Source organism: Scyliorhinus torazame, chromosome 8 (genome assembly GCF_047496885.1).
Source record: "Scyliorhinus torazame isolate Kashiwa2021f chromosome 8, sScyTor2.1, whole genome shotgun sequence".
NCBI lineage: Eukaryota > Metazoa > Chordata > Chondrichthyes > Carcharhiniformes > Scyliorhinidae > Scyliorhinus > Scyliorhinus torazame.
In genome coordinates, this window is record NC_092714.1 from 41,429,007 (window position 1) to 41,451,823 (window position 22,817).

General features: G+C 48.2%; 1 protein-coding gene across 1 annotated transcript in view; it reads right to left on the reverse strand.

The window, feature by feature from the left end:
- Nucleotides 1-22,817, reverse strand: part of urb1 (URB1 ribosome biogenesis homolog) — a 167,105-nt gene that overhangs the window by 80,134 nt on the left and 64,154 nt on the right. Inside the window, exons 15-19 of the mRNA XM_072513439.1 lie at nucleotides 22,230-22,349; nucleotides 19,185-19,301; nucleotides 9,238-9,376; nucleotides 5,115-5,285; nucleotides 3,979-4,178 (exon numbers count right to left, since the gene is read on the reverse strand). Coding sequence (XP_072369540.1) covers nucleotides 3,979-4,178; nucleotides 5,115-5,285; nucleotides 9,238-9,376; nucleotides 19,185-19,301; nucleotides 22,230-22,349 — 747 coding nt within the window. The remainder of the gene's footprint in view (nucleotides 1-3,978; nucleotides 4,179-5,114; nucleotides 5,286-9,237; nucleotides 9,377-19,184; nucleotides 19,302-22,229; nucleotides 22,350-22,817) is intronic.

The window sequence follows — 22,817 nt, forward strand, 5'->3', positions numbered from 1 at the left end:
TCGGGAGAGACACCGCAGGGCGAAGGGTCAGGGACGGAGAGACACCGCAGGGCGAAGGGTCAGGGACGGGGAGGCCACAGGGCAGAGGGTCAGGGTTCGGGAGAGGCCGCAGTGCGAAGGGTCAGGGTTCGGGAGAGGCCGCAGTGCGAAGGGTCAGGGACCGGGGAGGCCGCAGGGCGGAGGGCCAGGGACCGGGGAGGCTGCAGGGCGGAGGGTCAGGGACCGGGGAGGCCACAGGGCGGAGGGTCAGGGACCGCGGAGGCCGCAGGGTGAGGGGTCAGGGACGGAGAGACACCGCAGGGCGAAGGGTCAGGGTCGGAGAGACACCGCAGGGCGGAGGGTCAGGGAGTGAGAGACACCGCAGGGCGAAGGGTCAGGGACGGGGACAGACTGCAAGGCAGCGGGTCAGGGATGGAGGGAGATCTCAGGGTGGAGGGTCAGAGAACATAGAACCCAAGGCAGAGGGTCAGGGACGGGGAGAGACGCACTGCGAAGGGTCAGGTTTCGGGAGTGGCCGCAGTGCGAAAGGTCAGGGACCGGGGAGGCCGCAGGGCGGAGGGCCAGGGACCGGGTGAGGCCGCAGGGCGGAGGGTCAGGGACCGGGGAAGGCCGCAGTGCGAAAGGTCAGGGACCGGGGAAGCTGCAGGGCGGAGGGCCAGGGACCGGGTGAGGCCGCAGGGCGGAGGGTCAGGGACCAGGGAGGATGCTGGGCGGAGGGACAGGGACCGGGGAGGACGCAGGGCCAGGGACCGGGGAGGTCGGAGGGCGGAGGGACAGGGACCGAGGAGGACGCAGGGTGGAGGGTCAGGGACCGGGGAGGATGCAGGGCGGAGGGTCAGAGAATGGGAAAGACCACAGGGCGGAGGGTGAGGGAAGCAGGGAGTAGCTGGACAGTGGAAGATCAGGAATGGGGAGAGATTGCAGGTCAGAGGGTCAGGGATGGGGAGAGACCCCAAGGCGAAGAGTCAGGAATGTGGGGAGACCAAAGGGCGGAGGGTCAATGACGGGGCGAGACCAAAGGGCGGAGGGTCAATGACGGGACGAGACCACAGGGCGGAGGGTCACTGACGGGGGAGACCAAAGGGCGGAGGGTCAGTGAGGGGGCGAGACCACAGGGCGGAGGGTCAGTGACGGGGAGAGACCACAGGGCGGAGGGTCAGTGACGGGGAGAGACCACAGGACGGAGGGTCAGTGACGGGGAGAGACAACAGGGCGGAGGGTCAGTGACGGGGAGAGACCACAGAGCGGAGGGTCAGTGACGGGGAGAGGCCACAGGGCGGAGGGTCAGTGACAGGGAGACACCACAGGGCGGAGGGTCAGTGACAGGGAGACACCACAGGGCGGAGGGGGTCAGTGACAGGGAGAGACCACAGGGCGGAGGGTCAGTGACGGGGAGAGACCACAGGGCGGAGGGTCAGTGACGGGGAGAGACCACAGGACGGAGGGTCAGTGACAGGGAGACACCACAGGGCGGAGGGTCAGTGACAGGGAGAGACCACAGGGCGGAGGGTCAGTGACGGGGAGAGACCACAGGGCGGAGGGTCAGTGACGGGGAGAGACCACAGGGCGGAGGGTCAGTGACAGGGAGACACCACAGGGCGGAGGGTCAGTGACGGGGAGAGACCACAGGGTGGAGGGTCAGTGACGGGGAGAGACCACAGGGCGGAGGGTCAGTGACGGGGAGAGACCACAGGGCGGAGGGTCAGTGACGGGGAGAGACCACAGGGCGGAGGGTCAGTGACGGGGAGGGACACAGGGCGGAGGGTCAGCGACGGGGAGAGACCACAGGGCGGAGGGTCAGTGACGGGGAGAGACCACAGGGCGGAGGGTCAGTGACGGGGAGGGACACAGGGCGGAGGGTCAGTGACGGGGAGAGACCACAGGGCGGAGGGTCAGTGACGGGGAGAGACCACAGGGCGGAGGGTCAGTGACGGGGAGAGACCACAGGGCGGAGGGTCAGTGACGGGGAGAGACCACAGGGCGGAGGGTCAGTGACGGGGAGAGACCACAGGGCGGAGGGTCAGTGACAGGGAGAGACCACAGGGCGGAGGGTCAGTGACGGGGAGGGACACAGGGCGGAGGGTCAGCGACGGGGAGAGACCACAGGGCGGAGGGTCAGTGACGGGGAGAGACCACAGGGCGGAGGGTCAGTGACGGGGAGGGACACAGGGCGGAGGGTCAGTGACGGGGAGACACCACAGGGCCGAGGGTCAGTGACGGGGAGAGACCACAGGGCGGAGGGTCAGTGACGGGGAGACACCACAGGGCCGAGGGTCAGTGACGGGGAGACACCACAGGGCCGAGGGTCAGTGACGGGGAGAGACCACAGGGCGGAGGGTCAGTGACGGGGAGACACCACAGGGCGGAGGGTCAGTGACGGGGAGACACCACAGGGCGGAGGGTCAGTGACAGGGAGAGACCACAGGGCGGAGGGTCAGTGACGGGGAGAGACCACAGGGCGGAGGGTCAGTGACGGGACGAGACCACAGGGCGGAGGGTCAGTGACGGGGAGAGGCCACAGGGCGGAGGGTCAGTGACGGGGAGAGACCACAGGGCGGAGGGTCAGTGACGGGGAGGGACACAGGGCGGAGGGTCAGTGACGGGGAGACACCACAGGGCGGAGGGTCAGTGACAGGGAGAGACCACAGGGCGGAGGGTCAGTGACGGGGAGAGACCACAGGGCGGAGGGTCAGTGACGGGACGAGACCACAGGGCGGAGGGTCAGTGACAGGGAGAGACCACAGGGCGGAGGGTCAGTGACGGGGAGAAATCACAGGGCGGAGGGTCAGTTACGGGGGAGACCACAGGGCGGAGGGTCAGTGACGGGGAGAGACCACAGGGCGGAAGGTCAGTGACGGGGAGAGACCACAGGGCGGAGGGTCAGTGACGGGGAGAGACCACAGGACGGAGGGTCAGTGACGGGGAGAGACCACAGGGCGGAGGGTCAGTGACAGGGAGAGACCACAGGGCGGAGGGTCAGTGACAGGGAGACACCACAGGACGGAGGGTCAATGACGGGGAGGGACCACAGGGCGGGGGCGGTCAGTGACAGGGAGAGACCACAGGCGGAGGGTCAATGACAGGGAGAGACCACAGGGCGGAGGGTCAGTGACAGGGAGAGACCACAGGGCGGAGGGTCAGTGACAGGGAGACACCACAGGACGGAGGGTCAATGACGGGGAGGGACCACAGGGCGGGGGCGGTCAGTGACAGGGAGAGACCACAGGCGGAGGGTCAATGACAGGGAGAGACCACAGGGCGGGGGGGGTCAGAGAAAGATCTGTATAACCAGGAGGATCCTGTTGCGGAAGGTTTCGGAAGCAGGATTGTTGGCAAGCAGGAGGTACTGCAATTAGGAAATTACATTTTTATTTCATATTTAATGATGTATCTTATTTTTAAAACTTTTCATTTATCACGGTCGCAATTGAGCAAAGTGATGTATTTCACATTACAGGGTATAATGTTTAACATTTTTTCTGATGAAGAAGTTCCTACAGAATCTAACTTCAATCTTAACCTCAATACCGATGGGAACCGATGTTTTGTCTTATAGAGTCACAAATTTCAGAAATGCAACCACAGCCTCGTGTGTGGACTTTATTGTATTGTGAATGTGGCGGAGACCAATTTGGAATGGCTCAAATAAAAAGTGGAGTAACAATAAAACAATACACATTGCATGATTTGGGTGGGAAAAAATGAAGCTTTTAGGCAGGGTGTCAGAAGAGCACTGCTTAAATGAGTCTGAGGATTGACAGTGAAACATACGTAGTTAAGTTAAACTATAGATTCTGTAGTGCTAATAAAAGCTCAGACATTTCTGGGAGTGCACATATTGACTGTCGATTTGCAAACCATAAAGGAAGAAGTTTGAAATTAATATTATTAATACTAACAGGATGGACACCCAGTGATTTCACTATTAAGTGTCAAACCCTGCTTTTGGAGTGAAGCCATGTGGAATTCAATTCTTACCAGCGTTTCCTTGGCTTGCTGTGGGATCCAAAGACTGTAATATTTATGCAGCTGGAGATTAATTTTGTGCACAGATTGGTTTTCAGGCAATGAATCCAGTTCCTTATCATGCATCTGTAATACTAGACACAAAGCCAATGGATCTTGTTGCACATGTAGAATGTCAGTCATAACAGCAAAAAGGTACCTCAGGACTGCATCTGAAACAGCACAGCAAGATGGGGATTAGTAAATGAGACAGCTGCTTATTTAGTTCCATTCAATTGAGGCTGAGCAACAGGTTCAAGATATCAGATTACATTACCTCTGAATTGAAAATCTCACCCATTAAAACTCATTCAAATATACTCGTTTTCTTCAAACATTTCTCGGCTGCTTTCGTTAGTGATAAAACCAAGCAACATTCTGCACTCTGCTTCAACAATTATGTGGCAATTCTGAGCTGGTATGGCAATAATATGTCAACAAAAAGAGACAATGCTGAATTCTGAAACATGAGACAGCATGATTGGGCTTCCCGTGAGGTCTTGCCAACAGCAACTGGATAGATCAATGCAACAACAGTCCTAGGGTCCCAGGTTCAATTCCCCACTGGGTCACTGTCTGCACGTTCTCCCCGTGCCTGCGTGGGTTTCCTCCGGGTGCTCCGGTTTCCTCCCACAGTCCAAAGATGTGCGGGTTAGGTGGACTGGCAAGCTAAATTGCCCTTATTGTCCAAAAAATATTAAGTGGGGGTTACTGGGATAGGGTAGATACGTGGGCTTCAGTAGGGTGCTCTTTCCAAGGGGCGGTGCAGACTCGATGGGCCGAATGGCCTCCTTCTGCACTGTAAATTCTATGATTCTATGGAAATAGTTTAAGTGGGGACGGGAGAGAAAATGAAATCGCCCCACCTGTCACTTTCTACAACTGTCAACTTCCATACACTATCATTCATGATGGTTATCTGATGCTATCTGTGCTGTTATGCGAATGGAATTGAGCAAAAGTACCGGGGTTCCAATGAAAATACCTCGTTTGTGTTTGGCGCCAGTGAAAAATGCAAAATTTCAACAAAAGCACCAAGATAAAAATAAGAGAGTTCGGGAGATCTGCCATTCAGTGAAGCTCTTTTCAAAGATCATTCAGCGATTCACCTGTTCCACTACAGTTTTCTGAAATCATTTTGTTCTTGGCTTCCAGAGCGGCTGTGACCACAGGACTGAAAGGAAAGGTCTGTGCAATCATATCCTCGCTTAGAGTAAACCCAACCTCATTATTCAAACCTTCACTGGTCTCCATCATAATATCTACCATATCCAGAACATCTGAAGGGGAAGAAAAGGGTCAGAGAATCATTGCATACAAAGTGAATATAACTGACTTAATAATCTGCCATTTGACCATGTGCAATTCATGGCAGTTACAAAAGCTTAACTGAACAAAGTTCATTTAATAGGCGGCATGGTGCCTCACACGCCAGGGACCTGGGATCGATTCTGGCCTGTCTGTGTGGTTTGCACGTTCTCCCCATGGCTGTGTGGGTTTCCTCCAGGTGCTTTGGTTTCCTCCCACAATCCAAAGATGTGCAGGTTAGGTGGTGTTAGAGGGATAGGGCGGGGGAGTGGACCTAGGTAGGGCGCTCTTTCAGAAGGTCAGTGCAGACTCGATAAGCTGAATGAACTCCTTCTGCACTGTAGGGATTCTATGGATATTTATTCTAACATTATTTATTCTTTGTTATACATTCAATTTAAATCGAGACATGACTCGTGGAACAGCTTATGTTGAAGTTTGTACATTAATTGCATATAGGGAATAAATATAGGTGGAATTCCCCATTCTTGAGACTAAGTGTTGATGCCGGGCTAGGATTCATAGACATCCACGACAGCAAAACTGGCGCCGCACCTGGACCATTTCAGAGACCATTGAGGGGCTAGCACCGGCGCCACTTGGAGCACGATCGATTCCAATGAGAAACGGTGTGAGATTCGTGGGGTCCATGATCGACACTTGGGATGCTGACGAGTTGCAGCTGCATATACACACTTCACCCGCAACATACACTCATCCCGACTTCCGGTGACGGCGGGCAGGAGGCAGCCGCACAATGGAGGGCTCCCGTTTGGGAAGGGCATTTTCGGGGCTTTAAGCCCGGCCCCAGGGTCAACGGAGGCGGCAAAAGCAGGGAGAAGGCACAGAGGCACAGTAAAGGAAAACGTTGAGGGTGAGCAAAAAAAAAAACGGCCGTATAAAAAACAGCTGAAGGTCCGCCGGGGAGTGGAAAGGTCACCACGGGTCACCAAGGAAAATGGAGGCTGGAGCACCAGGGGAGGCCGCATTGCTTACGGCTGAAGAAACAACTAAGGTGATGGCTGCGGAATTCGAAAGGCAGTTTACAAAATACATGGAGACAATGAGGAAGGAGATGAGAAAGGTTTTGAATGTGCTGGTGGAGGAGGCGGTTTCCCCGGTGAGGACGGAGGTGGCGAGCGCAGTGGCGGAGGTGCGAGAGCAAGGGGAGGCGCTGAAGGAAGTGGAGGAGACATTATTGCAGCACGGTGATCAACTTACCTCGATGGGGAAGGAGATGCGGAAGGTGATGGAGATTAACAAGGATCTGCGAGGAAAAATGGAAGACCTGGAAAACAGATCTAGGCGACAGAATTTGAGGATTGTGGGGCTGCCCGAAGGAGTTGAAGGACCGAGGTCGACTGAGTATTTTGCCGCGATGCTGGCGAAACTATTGGGGAGGGGGAGGATCCCTCCCGGTATGAACTGGATCGGGCTCATCGGTCGTGGAGGCCTGTACCAAAGGCGAGTGAGCCGCCAAGGGTAGTGCCTCTGTGCTTCCGTAGGTACAGTGTGAAGAAGGTGGTCCTGTTCTGGGCCAAGCAGAAGCGGGTGGTGCAGTGGGTTGGAGCTGGTATACCTGTTTACCAGGACTTTACGTTGGAGTTGGCGAGGAGGCGGGCTGCCTTCAACCGGGTGAAGAGGGCACTGTACATTAGCAAGGTGCAGTGCGGCATTTTATATCCAGCGAAGCTGAGGGTGACTTACAAGCTCAAGGACTTTTATTTTGGAAAGGTGGAAGCAGCGGAGGAGTTTGCGAAAGCAGAAGGACTGTGGCAGAACTGAGAAATTAAGAAATGGCCATGTGCCGATGTAAACACATGACTGTATTTTCTTCTTTTTTGTTTCACTGCGTGCGGGTGTAGGGGCTAAAGGAGCCAATGTTGTATATATTTGGACAAGGGAAGTGATGGGACTTTCGCTCGAAATGAGGGCTGTGGGGTGTAGGTGGATATGCGGGATTTGTGTGCTAAAAGGGGATTTCCTAGGGCCGGGCAAGGGACCCGGGCGGGGGCCTCCACGCTGGCCGGTTTAAGCTGGCCAGTGAACGGGAGTGAGGTGGGGGAGAGGGGCTGCGGCCATCGGAGCCTGGCCGAACAGGGTCCGAGTGGTCTAAAAGGGGTGGAAAGTTGGGGGGAAGGAACCAAGGTTGTGGGGAGGAGTTTCACAAGAGGCAGTGGATGGGAAGAGTTGGGGAGGGGGTGCGGGGGGAGGACTCTATAGGTTAATGGTGACCATGGGCGGCCCCGGGCTACTTGTTCTTTTTCTCCTTTGTTTTATGTTTCCACCGTGGGAGGGTTTGTTTTATTGGATGCATATATTGACAGGTGGGCCGTTGTTTGGGGTGGTGGGAGGATGGGATCGTTGTTATTGTTAAGGGGGTTGATTTTGTATTTGTTACCGTTTACTGTCTGTAGGTGGGGTGTAAATTTTGAAGGAAAATGTGAAAATGGAGAATAAAAACATTTAAAAAAAAACATACACTCATCCCAGCCAACAAGATGGCACTGGTTGCGCTGGAGCGCGCCCACCGCGCTGATTGGTCGGCAGGGGCCAGAGGGCACCTAGTATGTGGCCTGGGGGGACACCCATACGACCTGTGGCCCTAAGTTCCCAGCGGGCAGTCAGTGGCGTTTGCAGCCAGTTGGGTGCCTTGCAGGCTGTGGCAATGGTGTTATGTGCCCATCCACCCCGACTTCATCTCCTGGTCACCACCCGCTACTCCCCCGGCCCGTGGCAGAAGCCCCCCCGGCCAGCGGCACAACTGTCAGCAAACTATGGCGATGTTGGACCCTTTCCGTACCCCCTCCCTCGGAAGCCACAGTGCCTGTTTCACAATTTTTAAAAGCACAAGTGAACCTTGCCGTCGGGGATTCGCCTCAGTGGAGGCAGAGCATTGCGGAGTCCCTGGAGAATACCGGGTCAGGCCCGCTACTGATATGGCAACGTGTTTACTGTACATGCAGAGTGGAACGCATTGACGCCGCTGTCAAGGCATCGGAGAATTGTGATTTGGCGTGAAACCGACGTCCGCCACAATATCGGCATCAAAAACGATTCTGTGCCCAATCGAGTTTCCCGATTCCGGCATAGGCCGATGGGGAATCCCGTCCAGGGTGGGTGCTTCACATGGGAATCGGCCCACTTCAGTTCGCAGGGGATTTGATAACACATTGGTTGTTTCATCTTCACAACCGAGGTTCAAATTCAGTCCGTCTGACAGAATGAAAGTCTCTTCTTTCTGCTGGGCAAAGTGTCCTCTATAGAAGTGGTATGGTGTGGTCTTATTTAAGTTGCCAGTACCTATGGGTCCACAACACAACATTGCTCAGAGTAGCACTGCTACTCAGAAAAGCCACAAGCTCGCTGCTGAAGAAAGTAGGAAATTGTTACATCTTTACAAGGGGTCACTCTGTTTTGAAGTCAGAGATGAAGAACATGGTTGGGGTCAGAGTAAAAGGACTTCTGTCCGTGCAATATTGGTCTTCAGGAATTCATGTGGGAAAGCGTTTTACTAACCGGGCCTAACAACAACCTTTATGTGAATAAACAGTTGAACCACAAAAAACAGAATTGTTTGTTTCAAGCAGTTAGCAAATGCTAGAAATATACGTGGAAAGATTCAGTACCCCCACTGTGTGTGATTTCCAAAACATTAAAAACAATGTTCTGAAGGTTATGGTGGGAGGGCACAGTTTTCTAATTTGTGGTTCTGGAGTGTATTATAAACATTGCAGTGGAAAGCCCCAGTCCAGGGCATTTCTCAACTATGCAATTCGTTCCACCAAAACTTAATGTTATTGGTTGAAACATTTAAATGATTAATTGAATCATCATTTACTTTCACAAGGGTTCTAATTGCTGGTTGTATTTTGTCTGATTGTTATACGAGAATCAGTACTTTTTTATTTCTTCTCTGCTCACCATCAATATGCGAAATAGGCAAACTGACAGTATCCGAGTCCTGTCCACCAAAGGTTGCTTCCAGCATGCTAGCTTCTTGTATTACATCAGAAATCTTGTCTGTGTAAGGATATGGATTTGATATTAACTTAATCAAAACCTAGGGGAATAACACAAAGCGTGAATGAAAATAAGAATAAGAAACACATATTTGTGAAATTATACACTCTCAAATCAAGTGCAACTGAAATCTAATTAGTTTCACTTAGTGACATCATACCAACTGCTTAACTTGTTGGATACAGTTAGTAGTTTTTAAATATTGCAAATTCTTATGATATCAAGCAAAGGGGTCAGGTGATGATAGAGCACCAGTGGCCAGTGCCATGGAGTGGGGCAATACTGATCAGGGGGTTGGATAGGGTGGACAGTGAGAGCCTTCTCCCGCGGATGGATATGGCTGGCACGAGGGGACATAACTTTAAACTGAGGGGTAATAGATATAGGACAGAGGTCAGAGGTAGGTTCTTTACGCAAAGAGTAGTGAGGCCGTGGAATGCCCTACCTGCTACAGTGGTGAACTCGCCAACATTGAGGGCATTTAAAAGTTTATTGGATAAACATATGGATGATAATGGCATAGTGTAGGTTGGATGGCTTTTGTTTCGGTGCAACATCGTGGGCCGAAGGGCCTGTACTGCGCTGTATTGTTCTATGTTCTATGTTCTATGATATACCCTCCACTCTGTCAAGTTTCTGATCTTGGCAGCGTGGGCACCTTTTAATAAACTGGTGGAGAGAGAAAACAGGATTCTGGCTAAGGGGTTGCCACCCTATGAAAGAAAGGCAAGGCTGTACAATCATAGATTATCATAGAATTTACAGTGCAGAAGGAGGCCACCTGGCCCATCGAGTCTGCACCGGCTCTTGGAAAGAGCACCCTACCCAAGGTCAACACCTCCACCCTATCCCCACAACCCAGCAACCCCACCCAACACTAAGGGCAATTTTGGACACTACGGCAATTTATCACGGCCAATCCACCTAACCTGCACATCTTTGGACTGTGGGAGGAAACCGGAGCACCCGGAGGAAACCCACGCACACACGGGGAGGACTTGCAGACTCCGCACAGACAGTGACCCAAGCCGGAATCGAACCTGGGACCCTGGAGCTGTGAAGCAATTGTGCTATCCACAATGCTACCGTGCTGCCCTATCATACACTACGTACAGCATGGAGCCAAATACTAGGAAGAAGCCATTCATGCCTTTGTGTGTCAGCTACAGAGATACAAGCGAAGATCAGCAAGTGTAAAAAAAAATGGGTAAAAGATGTACATCTTTTGCCAGAAGGTGATGTATTCTGAAGCAAGAGATGGTGGTGTAGTGGTAATGGCACTAGACTAGAAACCCATAGGCACAGTCTAATACTGTGAAGAAATTAGTTCAAATCCCAGCATGGCAGCTCGTTGAATTTAAATTCAATTAATAAATCTGGCATTAAAACACATGTTCATTAAATGTCCTTTAGCAAAGAAAATCTGCCATCCTTACTTGGTCTTACAGTAATGTGGTTGACATTCAATTGCCTAGCAAACCACTCAGTTCAGGGGCAATTACATATGGGCAACAATGCCCACATCCCACGAAAGAATTAATTAACAATACAGACACTGTTCTTAAATTGTGTAGCCAGATCAAACCTATATTTTATGTAAAATGACAGCAAACACATGGATTTGACAATCCTGGAATTTCTCCCCACAAGATATCATAAATGAATACAGGCATTAATTTTCAAGAACTGAATACATCAACTTTGATTTAAGTCAATATTTCCATAACATGCAAAACAACAATGGTTAAATTACAATTACAATAGTGGCTGGATTTCAAAAGTACTTCATTGGTTGTAACTAGATTTGGGTGTTCCAGCGTCATGAATGATGCTACATCGATGCAAGTTTTGCTTTCTAATGGGATTGATTGCAAGTTTAGCTGACAGAAGTGAATACTTCAAAACATCAAGAGGGTAGTTTGCATGAACAAACTACTCGCAACTTTACCACAAAATAACAGGGATGAGTCGCCAAAGGCAAAAAGGCCTGAAAATCATTAACCAAAGACAAAAAGATGCAAAATGTTTGTGACAAGGAATCATGTAATTATAGCACTTTTTATGATCTATAATGAATGCAAATGCTTCTAGGCTGGTTCAAATAGGTGCAATTATCAGACTGAAGTGGGTAAACATTAATTTTCTGTTTGTTTATCTTCAAGATAGTGGGTAGTGGGTGCCTGGAACTCACTGCCGGAGAAATTGGTGGAAGCAGGTACCATAGTGACGTTTAAGGGGCGTCTTGACAAATAGGATGGGAATGGCGGGCTACGGACCCTGGAAATGTTGAAGGTTTCAGGTTAGACAGGTAGCATGGACACAGGCTTGGAGGGCTGAAAGGATTGTTCCTGTGTTGTACTTTTCTTTTTCTAAGACTGTGGACCAGTGCACTTGTATAAAATCACCATAGTGACCTCAGGAATTCAGCTTTCTTTTCAGTTAGTGTATTAGTACAGGGTGAAGTCCATAATAACAACAGAAAATGACCACAAAAACGTATTCATAAATCTTTCAATGTTTAAGTTTACAAACATTGCTTGAATTGACTGGCTTGATTTTGCCTTTTAGTGGATCCTAGGTATAAAGGACAAAGGGAGTGACTCCAATGCGTCATTCCACTTAAGCACAACTTGCTTCTGCACCTTTAATATTGAGAAAAGTGCTCAACAGAGATGCAGTTTTTTTTTCTTCATTTTGTATTAGCTCTCAACAACTATAACTAATAGCACACTATTGTTATAAATAACTGAACTGTAATGTCTTGACTATTGCAGAAAGGTTAAGAGATGACACAATCTAGATCTTTTTAAAAAAATCACATGAAACAAAAATGAAATTAAAATCGCTTATTGTCACAAGTAGGCTTCAAATGAAGTTACTGTGAAAAGCCCCTAAGCGCCTGTTCGGGGAGGCTGGTACAGGAATTGAACCCGCGCTGCTGGCCTGCCTTGGTCTTCTTTAAAAGCCAGCTGTTTAGTCCTGTGCTAAACCAGCCCCTATACATTAAACATTTGAGTAAACATTAGAGTATCAAAAAATTGCAATCACAGAACAAGACTACATAATTTACTCAAAAGCATTTAATGCTGCGTCAATTAACCTTCTTAATAAACTACACAAAAGAGATTGTTAACAATAAGAATAAAGACACAGATCATTAAATACTTTGTCAAACATGCTACTGGGAATATTGATAAGTGGTTTGTGGAAAGAAAAGGTCACAGTTGAGAAGTTGGATTAAAATGTTGGGTTCCATGAAAGCTGGAAAGAAATTTCAGAAAAAAATCATAAACAACTGCTATGTTGTCTGGATATAGTTTTCCTGTAAATCTCACTACATTTTATATGTATTTAACAGCAGAACAAATTATAATAATAATCTTTATTAGTGTCACAAGTAGGCTTACATTGACACTGAAATGAAGTTACTGTGAAAATCCCACACTCTGGCGCCTGTTTGGGTACACAGAGGGAGAATTCAGAATGTCCAATTCACCTAACAGGCATGTCTTTCGGGACTTGAGGGAGGAAACCAGAGCTTAACTGCACCAAAACGATCTGCACTGTGGTCATGCTGATAACAGCAGTTATGCTGCTCAGGTACATCATTTACAAGATTATCAACAATATTGTCTGTTGCAAACTGGAACAGCAAGCAAATTAGGATGAACAGGAAGAGAGATACCAGGGCAAATCAAAGATATTATACTGTCAACTACTAGGAACATCTCACAGCTGATTGCAGGAGCTGGCAAACAGCAAAATCAGGTAGAGAATCATAATACTGATCTAAGTGGAAAGAGCTGAGTGGTAAATAGCAACTTGTCCAATCTGCAGGAGAGCTCGCCTCTCATTGAAACTTTAACATTCAGCACAATCATCAGAACAGAAAACACCAACTACACAGTAAGGGTGCAAGTCCAAAGGGAACAGGCAGATCTGATGCTCCTGAGGCTCGCAACTAAAAACATTATTGATGTCCAAACTAGCTGTAAAGCATTAGATGTGGAAATGTAAAATTATTCCAACAGTGTCCAAAATGCAAATAATAATTGTCAAAGTACTAACTGCACCTAGCAAGAGCTGAGATTATGAGAAATTAATGGAGCTGTTTGAGCCAATCCAGGCCTTCTTCCCTCAGGGCTTTCACTCTGACTAAAGCTGCTCACTGGAAGACTCTTTAATGGGGAGCCGGACATCTTTCCATTAACCCATTCCCAGACCTAAACCCAGATCCCCCAACCCTCCACTAAATTGGCACTTCTGCAAATTTCTCCATTTCTCACTTGTCTTCAAAACAACATACTGCAAACTATCCGGGCCTTTTCACCGCAAAAAGCTGAAACGTGAGCCAAAGACCCAAGGCTCCATCTCCAGGTTGAATGCTTGCTGCCTAGGCCTGCCCTTGGCATTGCTACTGGCAGAGATCTTCCAGGCTTTCTTACTCTCCCTTTTTCTGCTTTTCCTTGGCCTCCCATGAGATGTTGAACAGGTCAGACTCATTGTTCAGCATCTAGTTCAAAAGCAACTGGTGAGAGTGCAACTGAAAGCCTCCTGTCTGACAGCAGTGACCTCGATCACTTCTTTCCCATCGCTGCTCTTACAATCATAGACTCTGGCTCTGGAGGAGCACCAAGAGCGGGAGGAGGAAATCTGTGATTGGATGAGTTGAAGCTGTGGGTGCGGAAGAGACGGGATCTGTGATGGAGGAGCAGCTGTTTCTCCCACGCTTGCTGCGACTCCAATCACAACTCTGCAGTCAGTTCCCAATCTGACTACATGACAGCAGAGCCACAATTTGGATTAAGTCTCATACATTGGACGAGCCCTGAAGATCCAAACATATATTTAAAATGGTGGATTTCTGAGACGCCATTGTTGGAAATTGTGTGTGTCGGGGGAAACTGAAGTGACATCACAGAAAAGCTGTGACCTGAGTGGCTGGTTGGGAATCTAGACTAAATTAAAAAAATTAAGCATTGGTAACTAATTAAACATAATTACTTAATTATAATTTAGAGGGGTATCTAAGTCAGAGATCGCAGAGTACTATATTTAGCTTTCGCATTTCTATTAGAAATCGAGTGCTAGGAAACAGATAGTTAGCAGTAACTTTGAAATTAAAAAATATATATATATATTTAAATTTTTTTTTATTTTTTTATTTTAATTTTAATTAATTTACGCAATGTCAGTTAGAGGGGTGCAGTGCTCTGACTGTGAGATGTGGCAGGTCCGGGAGGCTTCCAGCGTCCCGGATGGCTTCATCTGCAGAAAGTGCACCCAACTGGAGCTCCTCACAGACCGCATTGTTCGGTTGGAGCAGCAATTGGATGCACGTAGGAGCATGCAGGTGGCGGAAAGCGTCATAGATCGCAGTTATGTAAATGTGGTCACACCAAAGGTGCAGGCAGAGAAATGGGTGACCACCAGAAAGGGCAGGCAGTCAGTGCAGGAATCCCCTGTGGTTGTCCCCCTCTCGAACAGGTGTACCCCTTTGGATACTGTCGGGGGGGATAGCCTATCAGGGGGAAACAGCAGCAGCCAGAGCAGTGGCACCACGGCTGGCTCTGATGTTCAGAAGGGAGGGTCAAAGCGCAGAAGAGCAATAGTAATAGGGGACTCTATAGTCAGGGGCACAGATAGGCGCTTCTGTGGACGTGAAAGAGACTCCAGGATGGTATGTTGCCTCCCTGGTGCCAGGGTCCAGGATGTCTCCGAACGGGTAGAGGGCATCCTGAAGGGGGAGGGCAAACAGGCAGAGGTCGTTGTACATATTGGTACTAACAACATAGGCAGGAAGGGGCATGAGGTCCTGCAGCAGGAGTTCAGGGAGCTAGGCAGAAAGTTAAAAGACAGGATCTCTAGGGTTGTAATCTCGGGATTACTCCCTGTGCCACGTGCCAGTGAGGCTAGAAATAGGAAGATAGAGCAGCTAAACACGTGGCTAAACAGCTGGTGTAGGAGGGAGGGTTTCCGTTATCTGGACCACTGGGAGCTCTTCCGGGGCAGCTGTGACCTATATAAGGACGGGTTGCATCTAAACCGGAGAGGCATAAATATCCTGGCCGCGAGGTTTGCTAGTGTCACACGGGAGGGTTTAAACTAGTATGGCAGGGGGGTGGGCACGGGAGCAATAGGTCAGAAGGTGAGAGCATTGAGGGAGAACTAGGGAATAGGGACAGTGGGGCTCTGAGGCAGAGCAGACAGGGAGAAGTTGCTGAACACAGCGGGGCTGGTGGCCTGAAGTGCATATGTTTTAATGCAAGAAGTATTACGGGTAAGGCAGATGAACTTAGAGCTTGGATTTGTACTTGGAACTATGATGTTGTTGCCATTACAGAGACCTGGTTGAGGGAAGGGCAGGATTGGCAGCTAAACGTTGCAGGATTTAGATGTTTCAGGCGGGATGGAGGGGGATGTAAAAGGGGAGGCGGAGTTGCGCTACTGGTTCGGGAGAATATCGTAGCTGTACTGCGGGAGGACACCTCAGAGGGCAGTGAGGCAATATGGGTAGAGATCAGGAATAAGAAGGGTGCAGTCACAATGTTGGGGGTTTACTACAGGCCTCCCAACAGCCAGCGGGAGATAGAGGAGCAGATTTTGGAAAAGAGTAAAAACAACAGGGTTGTGGTGATGGGAGACTTCAACTTCCCCAATATTGACTGGGACTCACTTAGTGCCAGGGGATTAGACGGGGCGGAGTTTGTAAGGAGCATCCAGGAGGGCTTCTTAAAACAATATTAAACAGTCCAACTAGGGAAGGGGCGGTACTGGACCGGGTATTGGGGAATGAGCCTGGCCAGGTGGTAGATGTTTCAGTAGGGGAGCATTTCGGTAACAGTGACCACAATTCAGTAAGTTTTAAAGTACTGGTGGACAAGGATAAGAGTGGTCCGAGGATGAATGTGCTAAATTGGGGGAAGGCTAATTATTACAATATTAGGCGGGAACTGAAGAACATAGATTGGGGGCGGATGTTTGAGGGCAAATCAACATCTGACATGTGGGAGGCTTTCAAGTGTCAGTTGAAAGGAATTCAGGACCGGCATATTCCTGTGAGGAAGAAGGATAAATACGGCAATTTTCGGGAACCTTGGATAGCGAGAGATATTGTAGGCCTCGTCAAAAAGGAAAAGGAGGCAATTGTCAGGGCTAAAAGGCTGGGAACAGACGAAGCCTGCGTGGAATATAAGGAAAGTAGGAAGGAACTTAAGCAAGGGGTCAGGAGGGCTAGAAGGGGTCACGAAAAGTCATTGGCAAATAGGGTTAAGGAAAATCCCAAGGCTTTTTACACTTACATAAAAAGCAAGAGGGTAGCCAGGGAAAGGGTTGGCCCACTGAAGGATAGGCAAGGGAATCTATGAGTGGAGCCAGAGGAAATGGGCGAGGTACTAAATGAATACTTTGCATCAGTATTCACCAAAGAGAAGAAATTGGTAGATGTTGAGTCTGCAGAAGGGTGTGTAGATAGCCTGGGTCACATTGAGATCCAAAAAGACGAGGTGTTGGGTGTCTTAAAAAATATTAAGGTAGATAAGTCCCCAGGGCCTGATGGGATCTACCCCAGAATACTGAAGGAGGCTGGAGAGGAAATTGCTGAGGCCTTGACAGAAATCTTTGGATCCTCACTGTCTTCAGGGGATGTCCTGGAGGACTGGAGAATAGCCAATGTTGTTCCTCTGTTTAAGAAGGGTAGCAAGGATAATCCAGGGAACTACAGGCCGCTGAGCCTTACTTCAGTGGTAGGGAAATTACTGGAGAGAATTCTTCGAGCCAGGATCTACTCCCATTTGGAAGCAAATGGACGTATTAGTGAGAGGCAGCATGGTTTTGTGAAGGGGAGGTCGTGTCTCACTAACTTGATAGAGTTTTTCGAGGAGGTCACTAAGATGATTGATGCAGGTAGGGCAGTGGATGTTGTCTATATGGACTTCAGTAAGGCCTTTGACAAGGTCCCTCATGGTAGACTAGTACAAAAGGTGAAGTCACACGGGATCAGGGATGAGCTGGCAAGGTGGATACAGAACTGGCTAGGTCATAGAAGGCAGAGAGTAGCAATGGAAGGATGCTTTTCTAATTGGAGGGCTGTGACCAGTGGTGTTCCACAGGGATCAGTGCTGGGACCTTTGCTCTTTGTAGCATATATAAATGATTTGGAGGAAAATGTAACTGGTCTGATTAGTAAGTTTGCAGACGACACAAAGGTTGGTGGAATTGCAGATAGCTAGGAGGACTGTCAGAGGATACAGCAGGATTTAGATTGTTTGGAGACTTGGGCGGAGAGATGGCAGATGGAGTTTAATCCGGACAAATGTGAGGTAATGCATTTTGGAAGGTCTAATGCAGGTAGGGAATATACAGTGAATGGTAGAACCCTCAAGAGTATTGAAAGTCAAAGAGATCTAGGAGTACAGGTCCACAGGTCATTGAAAGGGGCAACACAGGTGGAGAAGGTAGTCAAGAAGGCATATGGCATGCTTGCCTTCATTGGCCGGGGCATTGAGTATAAGAATTGGCAAGTCATGTTGCAGCTGTATAGAACCTTAGTTAGGCCACACTTGGAGTATAGTGTTCAATTCTGGTCGCCACACTACCAGAAGGATGTGGAGGCTTTAGAGAGGGTGCAGAAGAGATTTACCAGAATGTTGCCTGGTATGGAGGGCATTAGCTATGAGGAGCGGTTGAATAAACTCGGTTTGTTCTCACTGGAACGAAGGAGGTTGAGGGGAGACCTGATAGAGGTCTACAAAATTATGAGGGACATAGACAGAGTGGATAGTCAGAGGCCCAGGGTAGAGGGGTCAATTACTAGGGGGCATAGGTTTAAGGTGAGAGGGGCAAGGTTTAGAGTAGATGTACGAAGCAAGTTTTTTACGCAGAGGGTAGTGGGTGCCTGGAACTCGCTACCGGAGGAGGTGGTGGAAGCAGGGACGATAGGGACATTTAAGGGGCATCTTGACAAATACATGAATAGGATGGGAATAGAGGGATACGGACCCAGGAAGTGTAGAAGATTGTAGTTTAGTCGGGCAGCATGGCCGCCACGGGCTTGGAGGGCCGAAGGGCCTGTTCCTGTGCTGTACATTTCTTTGTTCTTTGTTGAAATATGCCAAACGGTAGAAATTTCTCACCCCTGTACTAAGAGCTTGCATTTATTTAATGCCCTTCATGATTTCAGGATATATGAATCTGTTTTCAGAGTCAATTAGAAGTGCCATCTTTGCTATGATGTCGGTGTGCATAGCAACCAATTTGCACACAGCAAGGTCCAACCAACAGTGATTGAGATAAACTGTTTCTGGTAGTGTTTATTGAGGGATAAGTATTGGCCAGGTAGAGAATTCGCTGCTATTTCTTAAAATAATGGAGGGGGAGATGGGGCCTTAGTTTCCTCTGGTTTGGAAACCATGACCCCATATTGGAAATATATCACCATTCCTTGACTGTTGCTGTCTCAAAATTCTGAAAAACCTCACACTGTGGGTAGACCTACACACAATGGACTGCAGTGGTTTAAGAAGACAGCATATTCCTGAGGACAATTAGGGATGGGCAATAAATGCTGGTCTTATCCGCAATGCTTATAAGCAATGAACAAATTAAATAACAAAGAATTGAGGTTGGCACTTAATCTCCAGAACAAACTGCTCCAACCAACATAAATGTTAAAGAGTATTGAGGTTTAAATAAAATCACCTCAGACATGCCACACTAATTCATTGTGGAATTGGATCGAGCGCCGAGGGCTTAAATGGCAAGCATTATTTGTTGGATTTGCCAAGGAGTTATCATCTACTTTATGCAAACATGGGAGTATTGAACCTATCAATATAATCTGTACTTACTCTTTCAAGAAATAAAATTACGTTCTCTTGTTTCGATTTAGAAACAGACCACAGACCTTTCATCCATATTTCTAGTTCTTTCCAGGTGTATTCAAAAATTCCAGTCTCTTTTAAAACCTAGACAGGAAACAGAGCACACAACACTTCAAAGGTTACCCATTAAGAGATTAAATGGTATAAGAGGACAGAGGCTAAAGAAAAGAATAAATCAAGGAATGCTTGTAATCATTTTTAAATACTGGATAACATTTATTTAAATCACAATTGTCAATGGATTCAAAAGCTGAAGCTTGTAACTTTATGTGAAAAGACAATCCACCAACGCATACACGTGCAATCTAGCGCCCTGAGTTTTCAAAGGAAATCTACAGTGCTGCATTCAAAGGTTTTCCTTTTGGAAGACCAAAAGGTCCTCCCACAATCAGAACTAAAAGCTCTAATCTGTTACACAATATTTAATGAGTTCATAACAGATTCAGCTTAATAACAAATCATAGTAGATTATCACAACAAAGTACCTCAGACTGTCTTACTCAAAAAACAATTAGCTGGATTTTAAGGCTCTCCTACCAGCGGGCATGATAGGACACATGTGTGTGTGTGTGTGTGTGTGTGTGTGTGTTGAGGGCGGGGGGGGAAGAAAGCGAGGAAACACTTGTAAAATTTAGCTGCTGCACTTCCTGCTGCCTACTCATTATTCCCCAAATTGTCTGACACTTTTAAGAGGAAGGGAGCGGCACTGCTGCAAGCCCCTTGGATCGATCAGAGGCACTCTACTCCCACCGAGGTTACCATTTGCCGTCCATCCCTTTATGCTTACCCATCTGACCTCTTCAAACAGCTCCTCACAGACCCCTGACCCTGGGCTGCTTAGCATTGAGGATGTACCAGCTGTGGCCACCATTCGCTGTGGCGCTGCTGGGACTTCAGAGTTTCTGACCATCCAAATGACTGGCAGCTCTCTAGGGTGGGGCTTCTACCCGAGAAAGGGGCGGAGGTTTTGTCTTAATGCAGTTAACACTGCCCCCAGCTTTACATTTCTGCAGGGGTACCTGTTTGGATCGTTGGTGGACTCCCCTGATGGATTCTAAGATGCCCCTTAAAATCCAGCCCAATACCTTGCTTTGCTTTAGTGTGACAATAATTGGTTTGAATTTGCTGTGCCACATCAGCATATGATCATTTAACGGCCTGCTTGCAATCCCTCGTCAAATAGAACATAGTGCAGAAGGAGGCCATTCGGCCCATCGGGTCTGCACCGACCCACTTAAACCCTCACTTCCACCCTATCCCCGTAACCCAATAACCCCATCTAACCTTTATGGACACGAAAGGCAATTTAGCATGGCCAATCCACCTAACCTGCATGTCTTCGGACTGTGGGAGGAAACCGGAGCACCCGGAGGAAACCCACGCAGACACGGGAGAATGTGCAGGCTCCGCACAGACAGTGACCCAGCAGGGAATCGAACCTGGGACCCAGACGTTGTGAAGCCACAGTGCTAACCACTTTGCCAGCATGCTGCCCAAATATTTTAAAAAGCAATTGTATGCTATATTCAGAGAGACTTTATTTTTGTTCTCCATTACTCTCTCAACAAGTCATCTTTGGACAAGATGTCGAAATAGGCTGCTCCACCTTCATGATTTAGTTTGTACGATCACTTAATCTCGCATTAAAGAACACACAAATTATGATTCAACAGTCATTTGTAAGATAGGTGTGCAAATCCATGGTTTAAGACTGGGGGCTGGATTCTTCAATAATGGGGCTATGTCTCCACGCCAGCGTTTCACTCTGGACTTTCCTTAAGAAATGCAGGGCCCCGGAGTACTTCTTGCAGTTCTGGCTGCGGATACGGGGCCCCGCACTTCTGGTCGGGAGTCCGCGCACCCGCACGGCAGCGGCCGCCCTGTGGGACGTGGCGGACTCGCACCGCGGAGCAGCACCAAAAATGTAGGCCCCCCCGACTGAGTCTGCAGCTGCCACCCGACGTTTCCGACGGCCGATAGTGGTTAGAACCACGCCGTCGGGAACATGGCCGGTTTCGGGCGGAGACTCGTGTGGGGGGCCTGTGTCAATGGCCCCCTACCCACGCCGCGTAGTTAGCGCGCGAGAGACCCCCCCCCCCACCCCCGAGTGATTCTCTGGGAAGCGGAGAATTGCAGGAGCAGTGCCAGTCCAAATTCGGATTTGACGACCATTCTCTGCCCTGCGCCAAACTCGATTTAGGCTCGGAGGCTCGGAGAATCCAGCCCTGGATATTTTATTCAAAATGGCAATGTTGAAGGTATATTTATAAAACTTATAGTTCAAAGCAAAACAAAAAGTGCTGCTGCTTTCGCCAGAACCACAAAAACTGCTACTACTTTATTCATACGCTTAAGGTTAATTATATATTAATTGCATTCAATTGTATGCAGATGTTGAGCATTAATGGAGGTTTCATCTGAGTGCACGTGAAGAGACACTTATTGAAATTGGTATGGTTGAATTAGGAGGTAAATGCTTGAACTGTTTAACTCTGTAAATAAATGCAAGGCTTAGTGAAGAGTGGATCCAGTACTGCCCTTCACTAGCTAGCTGTCTGGAGAGTATCCGCCCAACATACTTCCCATAACCTGCATTAGTTCGAATCATGAACTAATTATGAAGCTGACCGACCCCTACGTTGTCTCCAGTTAGTTGAAAATGTGCAAAAAGGCAAACTACTTTTTTTGTCTTTGACAAAGAGTCATCTTGACTCGAAACATTAGCTCCCTCCTCCCTCCACAGATGTTGTCAGACCTGCCGAGATTGTCCAGTATTTTCTGTTTTTGTTTCAGATTACAGCATCCGCAGTAATTTGCTTTTATCTTTGTACTTTTTTCACGTTGCTCATTAAAGCAGGGCTTTTGGTCAGCACAGCAAATATATTTAATGAGATTAATAGCAAATAAAATTTCCTGACACATTCAAATTAAATCCACAAATGTTATTTGAAATCTAACAGTATGCATGTATTAGATTATAGGAACTAAATGGCTATTAAAAACTCAACTCACCTTCATAATGAGATGCTTGGTTGATGTTTGTAGTTGAGGGTTCTCGCTAGTCACATACATTTTAATCAACAAATAAAACACTGACTGTTCTCCACTACTCTTATCTGTATTTGTTATATCCTACATACAAATAAGAAGTAAAAATCAATTACGGCAGTCTCTTAACATTTCCTCATTAGAACCATGAATCGCTGTATGAATACATCCAGCATTATGATCAGGCATAGTATGGACTTTTGCAGTTTTTTTAACATGCATTACATTTTTGAGGATTACTACCAGAATGCTGTGAAAACTATTTCAAGGTGCACTTTTGTAGAACGCATCTATTATGATATATCCATGCTTCCCTCCCACAAGAGAGCTGGACTGTGACTTGTCGAAAAAGCACAGCAGAAATAAGTTCCACGTAAAAAATGAGAAGACTTTCATCTCTGTGCACAGCTGGAGTAAAGTTCTGGCCATCATATTACGTGGGAGATTTATGAGGAGGCTGCCAGAAATGGAGAAGTTTACCTATGAAGTAAGATGCGTAGACTGGGATTATTCTCTTTTGAGCAGAAAAGGCTGATGGGATATTTAGTTTAG